This window comes from Sapajus apella, unplaced genomic scaffold, assembly GCF_009761245.1.
Source record: "Sapajus apella isolate SASKATOON/1434 unplaced genomic scaffold, GSC_monkey_1.0 scaffold206, whole genome shotgun sequence".
Lineage (NCBI taxonomy): Eukaryota > Metazoa > Chordata > Mammalia > Primates > Cebidae > Sapajus > Sapajus apella.
Genome location: NW_022437146.1, coordinates 1 through 11,618, shown reverse-complemented (window position 1 = coordinate 11,618; position 11,618 = coordinate 1). Strand labels below are relative to the sequence as shown.

General features: G+C 46.2%; 1 protein-coding gene across 1 annotated transcript; it reads right to left on the bottom strand.

The window, feature by feature from the left end:
• Positions 1-207: 207 nt before the first annotated feature.
• LOC116544120 (RUN and FYVE domain-containing protein 1-like) lies at positions 208-10,647 on the bottom strand. The gene is made up of 4 exons (XM_032270252.1): positions 10,064-10,647; positions 7,539-7,659; positions 2,463-2,487; positions 208-1,447 (listed from the first exon to the last, which is right to left on the bottom strand). Exons 1-4 carry the CDS (start codon positions 10,210-10,212, stop codon positions 1,344-1,346), a joined length of 399 nt encoding a protein of 132 aa, XP_032126143.1. The 5' UTR covers positions 10,213-10,647; the 3' UTR covers positions 208-1,343.
• Positions 10,648-11,618: the final 971 nt, after the last annotated feature.

The following is an 11,618-nucleotide window of genomic DNA, read 5'->3' as shown; positions in this document are numbered from 1 at the left end:
ACAGGCATAAGCCATGTATCCGGCCCACATGAGCATGTCGAATGCTTGTGAAAATTGGGTTATTAAACACAATACAGTATGTCCCTGATTCTTTCTCTGCTTTAGACCACGAGCTGAGAAATAATGCCACCACTATTGCAAACCACCCTTGAGCTCCCTTCTGTGTGTTTCACATTAACAAATGCACATAGAAAATGCACATACCTATTATACTCTGCGTCAGGCAGCCTTTGAGACCTCCCTAAAATGACAGACAGTCCTTGGGACCTTTCAAGGCTCTTCTCCTTCCACATGCATAAACAGATGCCAGAGCTGCCTGGCATAATGACGAGTTATACCAGGGCCGCCTGGTGAATGCACAGTAGTAAACCACTGCATCGATTTTTTTCCCGTTCCTGAGTTCCCATTTGTGTCTTCCGTTTGGGAGATTGAGAGCCTGGGAAATTCATCTCTGCATCATCTCTATGTGAGGAGTGAGGATACAACATTTATCTTCAGGTACAGCTGTGGTGGAAGATGAATGAGTTCATTTATGTGAAATGTGCAGTAGTGATTCAATGTTTTAGAAAATTTTTCTGAATTTTCTGGGTAAACACACATACAGTGCCAAAGTCATTCCCAATCACTCCACACGGCTGTCCCCTCCACACGGTATCGCCCTGATGCACACCACCCTATTCCATCTACATGGCAATTCTGCCTCCGGGGACTCGAGGGGAAGGTCATGGTTTTTTGCTTGATGGACTGAGTGTTTTTAAAACCAAACTGCCCCTATCTCCTTTCTGTCAGGAAGCTCAAACCAAAGCAGCCCTCCAGCAAAAGCAGGAGAGTAAGTGCCACCTGTTGCCACACTGAAGATCTTTCCTTAGCCAAGGAGCGCTTCCAGAATACACACCTTATTCCTTGGTGGGTTCCTCTGCCTGCATGGAGGGAAAGAAAAACACCGTGAGCTTCAGACCATCCTGAGGCTTTTGTGTAAAAGTCTTTTCTTCACTTGTTAACATTAGAAGACCAGATGGGAAAGAGTGTTCAAGTCAAAGGAACACAGAAGAACAGGACAAATGACTCATGCTAAAGTCGATCTTACAGGATATTCCCTCTCAAGGTCCTGTGGATTGGCAATGAAGTGATTTTGCCCCGAGAACAGAATCAAGCTGCTGAGGAGGAAGCTCACTGTCCCTCAGTGCATGGCTGGTGCTGCCATTTTCTCCTCCTGTCTTAAATCAAGCCTCAGTGGGGAAGAGACTCTGACTCAGAATTCTCCCCACCAAGGACACTGCATAAATCACCTATCATACATAGGGTCAGATTCTCCTACGTTACTGAAATTCAAAAGGATAAAGCTAAGAAACCTTTTCTCCAACAAAACCAGGTGGACTGACCTTCCACTGTGGTGGCTCCTCCTCATCTGAGGATTGGTACAAGAAGGCTTCCTTCAGGGTGTATTCTGTGGGAAGTCGGAGACACACACTGACCATCAGCAGGTACAGGGGAGGAGCAGGGAAGAGAGATTTTCTATCCCCAGGTCACCTCATCAACATGAAATAGCCCATCTCAATCAGGGCACCCCACCCAGGACAGGGTGTGTGTCCCTGCAGCCTCTTCAGGGTTCGTGCCTCCTAATCTGACCTGAGCTCACCTGCCCTCTCTTCCTGAGTCCTTCCCACCTCATTTCCTCCCTAGAATACACCTCTGGTGCTCCTGTGAATATCTTCCCTTTTAGAGGTTTTCTATAAAATAGCAAGCAGCCTTCCTTAAAAAAGAAGACTGAATTCTTATCAAAATATTCTATTTATTCACTAACCATTTTTTAAGGTTATATTTTATTTTTATATGCACACACACATGCTTGAACTTCCTGGTGTGGTGAGAACTTCCAACAGGGCTGTCTGATTAATGCAGAGTTTCTGCCCATCCTTCCAGTCTTCACCACCCATTCCTGAGATCACTTTGCCTTTCTCATTCAGGAAATTGACAGCCTGGATAATTCATCTCTCCACCCTCTCCAATCTCAGGACTCAGCATATTAAACCACCCTCCCCGTATAGCTGTGGCAAAGTGTGAGTGTTGACTGATGTGATGTGTCCAGTGGGGTTGGAGTTTTGTTTCTAGAACATTGATTCTAATGTTGTGCTTTGAACAAGGGAACATCCTTTTTAGAGAAATTCACACACACACTCTCATAGATGTTCCCCATCACTCTGCACGGACTCTCACCTCCATGACTCCCCACCCCGATGTACCCCTTTTCTATTTAAATGACATCACTGCTTCTGGGAACTAGAGTGGATGGCCACAACTGTTGACTAAACTTTTCATTTTTGTTACACCAAATTGTCCAAACTTCATTTCCAGCAGGAACCTCAAAGTAGGTGGCTCTCCAACAAAAGCAGGGAGAAAAGTTTCACCTTTCTCAACACTAAGATATTTCCTTAGCAAAGGAGTGACCCCAGAGTACGTACCCCTTGCCCGAAGCACTGAGTCCCTCTGCAGAGAGAAAGGAAAACACTGTGAGCGTCAGACCATGCTGTGTCCTGTGTGCACAGGTCTTTTGTTTACATGGTGACATTAAAAACCCAGACAGGAAATAGTGTTGAGGCCATGGCCTGAAAATAAAGCCTAAAGGACACTTGTGGAAAGGCACAAGAGTTTTGTAAAGATTTTCAAAATGATTTTGTTTGCAGAGTCACCATGATTTTAAAAAAAAAATATGCATTTCCCATGAGGAAAATGCCCTCTCATTTCACTTCTCTCAGCTGTGTAGATGCTGTTGCTCAAGTTTGGTCTATCCCAGAATCCCGTTTAACTGGAGGAAGCCTCACAGCCCCAGGCCAGGGCAGCTGCGTCACACTAGTTGCAGCAGAGGTGGGAGGGGAGCCAGTTCCAGTGCAGGGTGAGCTCAGCAAAGGGAGCTGACAATAAGTAGGTGACAATACTTTCCCTACTTTTCAATATAATGAGGCCATGTGATTTTAAAATTTTCCTTGTTTCCCCCCAAAAGTAAGTTCTCATAACCAAATTCCCCTAGTCATCTTTAATCTGTACAGTGTAGTTTTTCTGTGGCACTGAGGTGGCCTTCTACTGTGTGTGATTAAAGGTACAAATCAGTGTTACCAACATTGGGGTTCTATAAGTTCATGGCCAGCTGCCCAGTGTGCTCCATGAGAGAGCAGGGCACAGACTCTAAACATGATTTAGAAGAGCAGGAAGAAGTCATGAGGACATCCATGCCATGGGGGTAAGCCAAGGTTGAAAGGCCAGGAGAGCCAGTTCAATGTCATGCCCTGGATGCAGCCAGGATGTTCGGGCCCCATTTGATGGGGAAGGAACACAGCTTGGACTTCAGGGCTGGCGTGAGCACTGCCCAGCCACCGTTCTAAGAGCCTGGAGAGAGGAGCTGCTTTTTCATTTGTCTCCTCCATCTTTCTGTGTTGATGTCAATAACACAATCAGAAATTAGTGAGAGGCAAAGAACAGGAGGGAGTTCCCAAAATGTCTGACTTAGATGAGGGGATATGATGAGCAGGGGTGGACATCAGGGTCAGGTCACACATAGCACTGTCCCCAGGCCTGCTCTCCCTGTGGCTGGGACAGAGAACGGCATTTACTTTTCACCAGCTTCTGGAAGTCGCCTGACAGGTGGTCCTTGTATAGATGCTGTTGGCTAAGGCTGATCTATCCCAGAATCCCATTTAACTGGAGGAGCCTCACAGCCCCTGGCTGGGGCAGCTGCATCACATTAGTTGCAGCAGAGGTGGGAGGGGAGCCAGTTCCAGTGCAGGGTGAGCTCAGCAAAGGGAGGGGCTGCCCCAGAGCCCAGGTATTCCTCACACATCTCCCTTCTGATCCATAAGACATCACTTTGCTGGCTTCTCTGGGATAGGCTTGGAATCATCAGTCTCACAGTCTGTGACCTGCCATTCATGGGTGGAAGGATTCTGGCCCTGGCTGGTCACTGTGAGGTGAGGGGCTATGTCCTTTTTCTTCCTTCTCATCCCAGAGCTTAGCACTGGGAAGCCTATCTTGGGTGCCCCAGTGATGTTCTGATTCACACAGTCCTGTACTGAGATAGCACGAGTGTGAAAAGGCTTCCTGCTCACCCTCTGCAGTCTGCTGAGTCCCACACAAATGCAGGTTCCTGTGTGGATTCTGATTCAGGGTCAGGGTGAAGTGCGTGGGCTCCCCTCCGTGTTTGCTGTTGTTGTCCCATGTGCTCCTGAAGTGTGCAGCTAAGGATTAAAATAATAAATATCGTGTAGAGCTCACCATCATGGTTTAAAATCCAATAAAATGGATGTTAACTGGTAGGAGCATAGGTATATTTAGGAAAGTTAAGTGATACAGTAACCTTTTTACAAAAAAGAGGATATTTACCAGGCCTCTTTCTGTGAGGAGACCCTGTCCTGGAGTCATGCTGTGCACTTGTGTTCATGTAAAGTGATCATAAGTATCTTTGGGAGCCTGCGTGCATTTCCCCGGAAAGGATATTTCCACGTGCAAAGCCCAACACAAGGTTTACTGTTCTAAACACAAAATGCGTCACCATTGCACACTTCACATCAATCAGCCCTTTCATCCTCCATGGCAGCTTACCTAAAGGTAAGTTTCATGTCCCCACTCCTCAGGTAGAGATGCTGTGGAGATGAATTTTTCAAGCTCTTGGGCTCCTAAACTGAAGAGGCAAATGTGAACTCAAGAATGGGTGAAACATTGATGCGATGGCTACTACTGTGCACTTGGCAGACAGCCCTGGCATAACTCATCACCGTGCCAGGGAGTTCCAGCACCTATGTGTGCATGTGGAAGTGTGATGGCCTGTAGAGATTTTACACGCTGTCATCACAGGACGGTCTTAGTGGTCACCTAACCCAGGGTGGGAACAGCTACATTTTACAGTGGAATCTGGCGTGGTCATTAATGTGAAGCACACTTGCAGGGCTCAGAGGGTTTTGGTGCCATGATGGGTTCATTCCTTAGCTCCTGGTCCAGAGCAGAAAATAATCAGGGACATATTCTGTTTTATTTCAGAACATAATAACCACAAGACTTAGAAAGGCTCTGGTTCGGTAGCACACACACCTCAGGCACAGCCTCAAACAGGAGCTCCAGGAACAACTCACTGGTCATTAGAGAAATGCAAATCAAAACCACATTGAGATACCACCTCCTGCCAATTAGAATGGCGATCATTAAAAAATCTGGAGACCACAGATGCTGGAGAGGATGTGGAGAAATAGGAACACTTTTACACTGTTGATGGAAGTGAAAATTAGTGCCACCATTGTGGAAGACACTGTAGTGATTCCGCAAGGATCTAGAAATAGAAATTCCATTTGACCCAGCAATCCCATTACTGGGTATGTATCCAAAGGATTATAAATCATTTGATTATAAAGATACATGCACACGTATGTTCACTGTGGCACTGTTTACAACAGCAAAGACTTGGAATCAATCCAAATGCCCATCAAGATTAGACTGGATAAAGAAAATGTAGCACATATACACCATGGAATACTATGCAGCCATAAAAAAGGATGAGTTCATGTCCTTTGCAGGAACATGGATGAAGCTAGAAACCATCATTCTCAGCAAACTGACACAAGAACAGAAAACCAAACACCACATGTTCTCACTCATAAGTGGGTGTAGAACAATGAGAACATATGGTCACAGGGAGGGGAACATCACACACTGGAGTTTGTTGGGGGGTGGGAGGCTAGAGTAGGGATGGCGGGGGGGAGCTTGAGGAGGTATAACATTAGGAGAAATACTTAACATAGGTGACAGGGGTATGGAGGCAGCAAAGCACCATGACATGTGTATACCTATGTAACAATCCTGCAAGGTCTGCACATGTACCCCAGAACTTAAAATATAATAATAATAAATAAAAAGTGCATTTGTAAGAAGCTGATCAAGTCCACACAGGCCCCGTCGCACACTAACCAGTCTCTGGCCAGCGGTGCCCTCAGGCTGGGGCCACCTCATGTGAGCAAAGCCCCAGGAGCTTGGGTGGGCACAGGCATGAATCAACCCACCACTCCAAATGTGTCATTACAAGGTCAGAGGACTGATCCTCTGTAGCAAAGGGGGCGCTGGGGTCCCAGGCTCTCTCCCTCCAGCCCTGAGAAGGCTGGGGGTTCCCTGGGGAGAGCTGGAAGTCTATGGCTGAGCCAGGACACAGAAGACAGGTGTGGGCTCTGGCAGGCTAGTCTCATGTTTGGTCACAAGCCCCACACACCACACAGGTGCATGCTGTCACCCATGGGTGCGTCCTGTCACCTGTGTAGATGGGAAGCCCAGACTGTTTGGGTCTGGGGTCCTCTGACTTTCTGTGCCACCTAAGCACTGTACACTGGTCGCTTGGGACTCATGGCCTCAGCTCCTCCAGCTGACCTGACGGGAGAGAGGCTGGTGACAGGGCAGATGGGCCCTGAGGGGGTCACAGGGCCCAGCCAGGTAGTCAGCCTGTCCAGCATCAGCCAGGGTCTGGACAGAGTGGCCCCTGGGAGGTGTGGGGAGGGGGCTATTCAGGCCCACCCCTCCCTCTTCATTCTCCTGGGAGACTGAAGGTCAACAGTCAGCAGTGGCTTAGGCACTCAGGAGGGGAGAGGGGCAGGCCTCTCACTGTCAAGCCTGGAGCTGGTAAGTTTCAACTCCCTGCTTCGGCCCTCTGGGAGCTTTCCTGAGAAGTCAACGCAATTGAGACAAATGTAGCTATTTTTTGTATTTTTAGTAGAGATGGGGTTTCACCATATTGGCCAGGATGGTCTCGATCTCTTGACCTCGTGATCCGCCCACCTCGGCCTCCCAAAGTGCTGGGATTACAGGCGTGAGCCAGAGCGCCCAGCCGACTCTATCTTCCTACTCCTCATCCAACCTTGTGGGACTTCTAGACTTGTCTCCTCAAAGCTTTTGCTGTATCTATTCTTGGCCACTTCTAACTCATGACCTGAATGGCTGCTAGATTGAGCTTTCTCAAATCCAGGCATGATCATTTCCATTTACTTCTTAAAATCTTCCAACAGTGGCCGGGCATGGTGGCTCTCGCCTGTAATCCCAGAACTTTTGGAGGTGGAGGCGGGCGGATCACCTGCAGTCGGGAGTTCAAGAACAGACTGACCAACATGGAGAAACCCTGTCTCTATCAAAAAAAACAAAAACAAAAAAAACTTCCAACAGTTTCTCAAAGCTCAGGGGATAAAAGCTACACCCTTCAGCATGGCATTGATGGCCTAAAAACCGGGCCCAGCTTCCACTTTCACCTCACCCACGGAGCATCCTCTGCTCCAGCCTTGGAGAGCTGTCTGCCTATTCCCAAACCTGCTGAACTTTCCAGGTGTACTTCTGGCTATGCAACTTCTTCACCCTTCCAAGACCTTCCCCAGCTGCTTCCCTACCTGCCCCTGGCTGGTCCTTTACCAGAGGCCTCTTTGCCATTGGCCCTTCTTTAAGTTTAGTACCTGTCTGCAGATACCTTGTAAAGTCCCTGGACTAATGAAGGTATTTCATCTAGAGCCAAAATTTCACTTTACCTGAGAATCCAAATCTCCTTTTAGGCAGAGATTGGCATCGAGAACATTGAGTCCCACCAGCAGACCGACAATCACCATCCCTTCTTCCTCCATCATTAAAGCCTCAGGCTCATAGAACTCACTAAAAGAGACAGACAGGCCAGAGCGATGCTCAGAAACAGCTTCGCCATCACCATTCCTTCCCCACCCTCCACTGCCATTTCAACTGTACCCTGGAGAAAGGAGATACTACCGTGGGTTTCCTCCCTCCCTTTCATTTCCCTTCACTGCTTCAAGGGCCACTTTTTCTTCTCTGTCCACTCTTCTCCTTCCATGGCTAAGAATGGGCTCTCCCCTCCCCGTCTAAGGTTAACTCCTCCATGCAGACCCTGGACCCCGGTTCTTCTCATCTCCTCTTGGCCGCTGTACTCCTGTCATTCTCCTTTCCTGTGTCTCCACTGGCTCCTCTTCTGTGTTGATACAAACTACTACTTCTTGGTTATATGCTCATATAAACAAGAAATGGGATCCCACATCCAAGCATAAAACTCCTTCTTGCATCCCACTAGCAACATCTGCTGCTTTTACTTCCTTATTGCCCAGTTATCTCGGCCATTTGCAGTGGGGGTCCATCCCCTGTCTGTTACTGCTCTGGTCAGCAATGATTTGCTAATGTACCAAATCCAGTGGCATCCAGGCCACTGTGTGTGTGTGTGTGTGTGTGTGTGTGTGTAAGAACTTTTAAGAATTACCTCATTAGTGGCTGGGTGCGATGGCTCACGCCTGTAATCCTAACACTTTGGGAGGCTGATGTGGGCAGATCACCTGAGGTCAGGAGTTTGAGACCAGCCTGACCAATGTAACGAAATCCCGTCTCTACTAAAAATACAAAAATCAGCCAGGTGTGGTGGCATGCACCTGTAATCAGAGCTACTCAGGAGGCTGAGACAGGAGAATTGCTTGAATCCAGGAGGTGGAGGTTACAGTGAGCTGAGATCGTTCTACTGCACTCCAGGCTGGGTAACAAGAGTGAAACTCCATTTAAAAAAAAAAAAAAAGGGCCACTGGGCATGGTGACTCATGCCTGTAATCCCAGCACTGTGGGAGGTCAAGGCATTCAGATCACCTGAGGTCGGGAGCTCGAGAACAGCCTGACCAACACGGAGAAACCCTGTCTCTACTAAAAATACAAAATTAGCCGGGTGTGGTGGTGCACGCCTATAACCCCAGCTACTCAGGAGGCTGAGGCAGGAGGATCGCTTGAACCTGGGAGGCGGAGGCTGCAGTGAGCCGAGATCATGCCATTGCACTCCAGCCTGGGCAACAAGAGCAAAACTCCATCTCAAGAAAAAAAAAAAAAAAGAAAAAAAAGAAAAGAAAAAGAATTAGCTTATTAGTAAAGTGAGGGATAGGGTAATTACCCTGATTTGATCATTATATAGTATATACATGCACATGGTACCTCACAAATATGTACAATTTTGTGTCAATTATAAATAAAAAATTAATTGAAAAGTTCATTACAACAAAATCTATAACTCAAAGTTACTCAGTGTAACTGTACTCAGAGTATGAGAAATATTGTAAATCACTATTTGTGGTGTAAAGATATGTTTGATAATGAGCTATGACTTGAAAACACTGGGAAACTTGGGTTTTAGGCTATGCTGTAAAAGATCTATTTCTCAATTACCTATTTTTATCTGTTTCTCAATTACAAGAAAGCTTTAACTCTGGAAAGAGTCCTCCCTCATAAATTATCATAGTCTAGAGAAAATTCCTTTTATAATGATGTTTGCTTAGTTACAAATATAAAAAATGAACCAGTCATAAATTTCCGTAAACATTATACACTTATTTTATTTTTTATTTTGAGACAGAGTCTCGCTCTGTTTCCCAGGCTGGACTTATAGTGGTATGATCTTGGCTCACTGCAACCTCTGCTTCATGGGTTCAAGTGATTCTCCTGTCTCAGCCTCCTGAGTAGCTGGGATTACAGGCATATGCCACCATGCCTGGCTGATTTTTTATTTTTAGTAGGGGTTTCACCATGTTGGCCAGGCTGCTTTTGAACTTCTAACCTCAAGTGATTGGCACGCTTTGGCCTCCCAAAGTGCTAGTATTACAGGCATGAGGCACCATGCCTGGCTGATATACTTATTTTAATTCAAAATGATCTACAGGACTATGTTCTAAATATTATTATTTTTGAGATGGAGTCTAACTCTGTCACCCAGGCTGGAGTGCAATGGTGCAATCTCAGCTCACTGCAACCTCCACCTCCCTGGTTCAAGCGATTCTCCTGCTTCAGCCTCCCGAGTAGCTGGGATTACAGGCACCCACCACCACACCTGGCTAATTTTTGTATTTTTAGTAGAGATGGGGTTTCACCATGTTGGTCAGGCTGGTCTTGAACTCCCAACCTCAAGCAATCCACCCGTCTTGGCTTCCCAAAGTGTTGGGATTGCAGGCATGAGCCACCATGCCCAGCCTATGTTCTAATTATTTAGCAAGCAAAAGATAAGCAAACACAGTTAATGAAATACCTTAAGAGATGTTTATTGTCTATAAGTACTGTCAGATAATCTGCCAGTTTCTTTTGCATGAGTGCAATATACAGCCAAGCTTGGCCTCTTCCCACAGCTGTCCTAGAATTCAAACAGAAAATCAAACTATTGTGGCATAACAACAACATAGAAAAGGAACCGGATTTAGCCAGGAAAATACATATGATTCACAGCCTTGTAAATGCAGAGGATACTCTAAGAAAAGCTGTTTGGGGTTGGGGAGGGATGCACATGGCCTGGGCAGGCAGAGAAAATGGCTCAAAACACACCTTTGGGTATTACTACAAATACAATTAGATACTGTATTTGCAATAATACAATATCTAGGCTCAAACTCTTGGGCTCAAGCAATCTTTCTGCCTTGGCCTCTCAAACTGTTGGGATTATAGGCGGGAGCCACTGTGCCCAGCCAACTGTGCTATTTTCTAATGACAATCTGCTTTGCTTATATTCAAAAAATATCACAGGAAGAGATCAGGTCAGAATTGTGTAATGGAGAAACATTCTTTCAAAAGACTAATAGAGAACTTAGTACTTGTTAAAGTGCTGAAGCTCATAAAATCTCTAAGGGGTTAGCTCAAAGGTATAACCATTTTGAGATAGAGTCTTGCTCTGTCGCCCAGGCTGGAGTGCAGTGGTGTGATGTCAGCTCACTGCAACCTCCGCCTGTTGGATTCAAGCGATTCTCATGCCTCAGCCTCCAAGCAGCTGGGATTACAGGCATGTGCCACCGTACCTGGCTAATTTTTGTGTATTTAGTAGAGGCAGGGTCTTGCCACGTTGGTCAGGCTGGTTTCAAACTCCCTGCCTCAAGTGATCGGGCTGTCTTGGCATACCAAAGTACTGGGATTACAGGCATGAGCCACTGCACCTGGCCTCAAAGGTACAATTTTATGTTTTACTATTAATTGGGGTAAAATACATAGAACATAAAATTAACCGTCTTAATCATTTTTAGTCTTATAGTTAAGTAGTGTTAAGTACACTCACAATGTTGTGCAACCAATCTTTATTTTTTTTTGAGATGGAGTCTCACTCTGCCACCAAGGCTAGATAGAGTGTAGTGGCAAGATAACTTACTGGCGTGATCTCGGCTCACTACATCCTCCGCCTCCCGGGTTCAAGTGATTCTCCTGCTCAGACTCCCGGCCTCCCAAGTAGCTGGGATTACAGGCACATGCCACCATGCCCAGCTAAGTTTTATATTTTTAGTAGAGATGGGGGCTTATCATGTTGGCCAGGTTAGTCTCTGACTCCTGACCTCAAGTGATCTGCCTACCTTGGCCTCCGAAACTGCTGGGATTACAACTGTGAGCCACTGCACCTGGCCCTAATCTTAAAGGTGTAATTTTTCTGCATCCCAGCATTATCTCCAGAGAAATAGAAAAGAAGAGAAGAGGAAAGAAAAGAAGAGAGAAAAAGAAAAGAAAGGAAAAAAGGAACAGGCCTGCATAAACATTAAAAGAAAAAAGGCCTCTCAAGTGCTGCTTGGTGAGACTGTAAACTTTCCAACTTCCTTTTTTTTTTTTTTTTT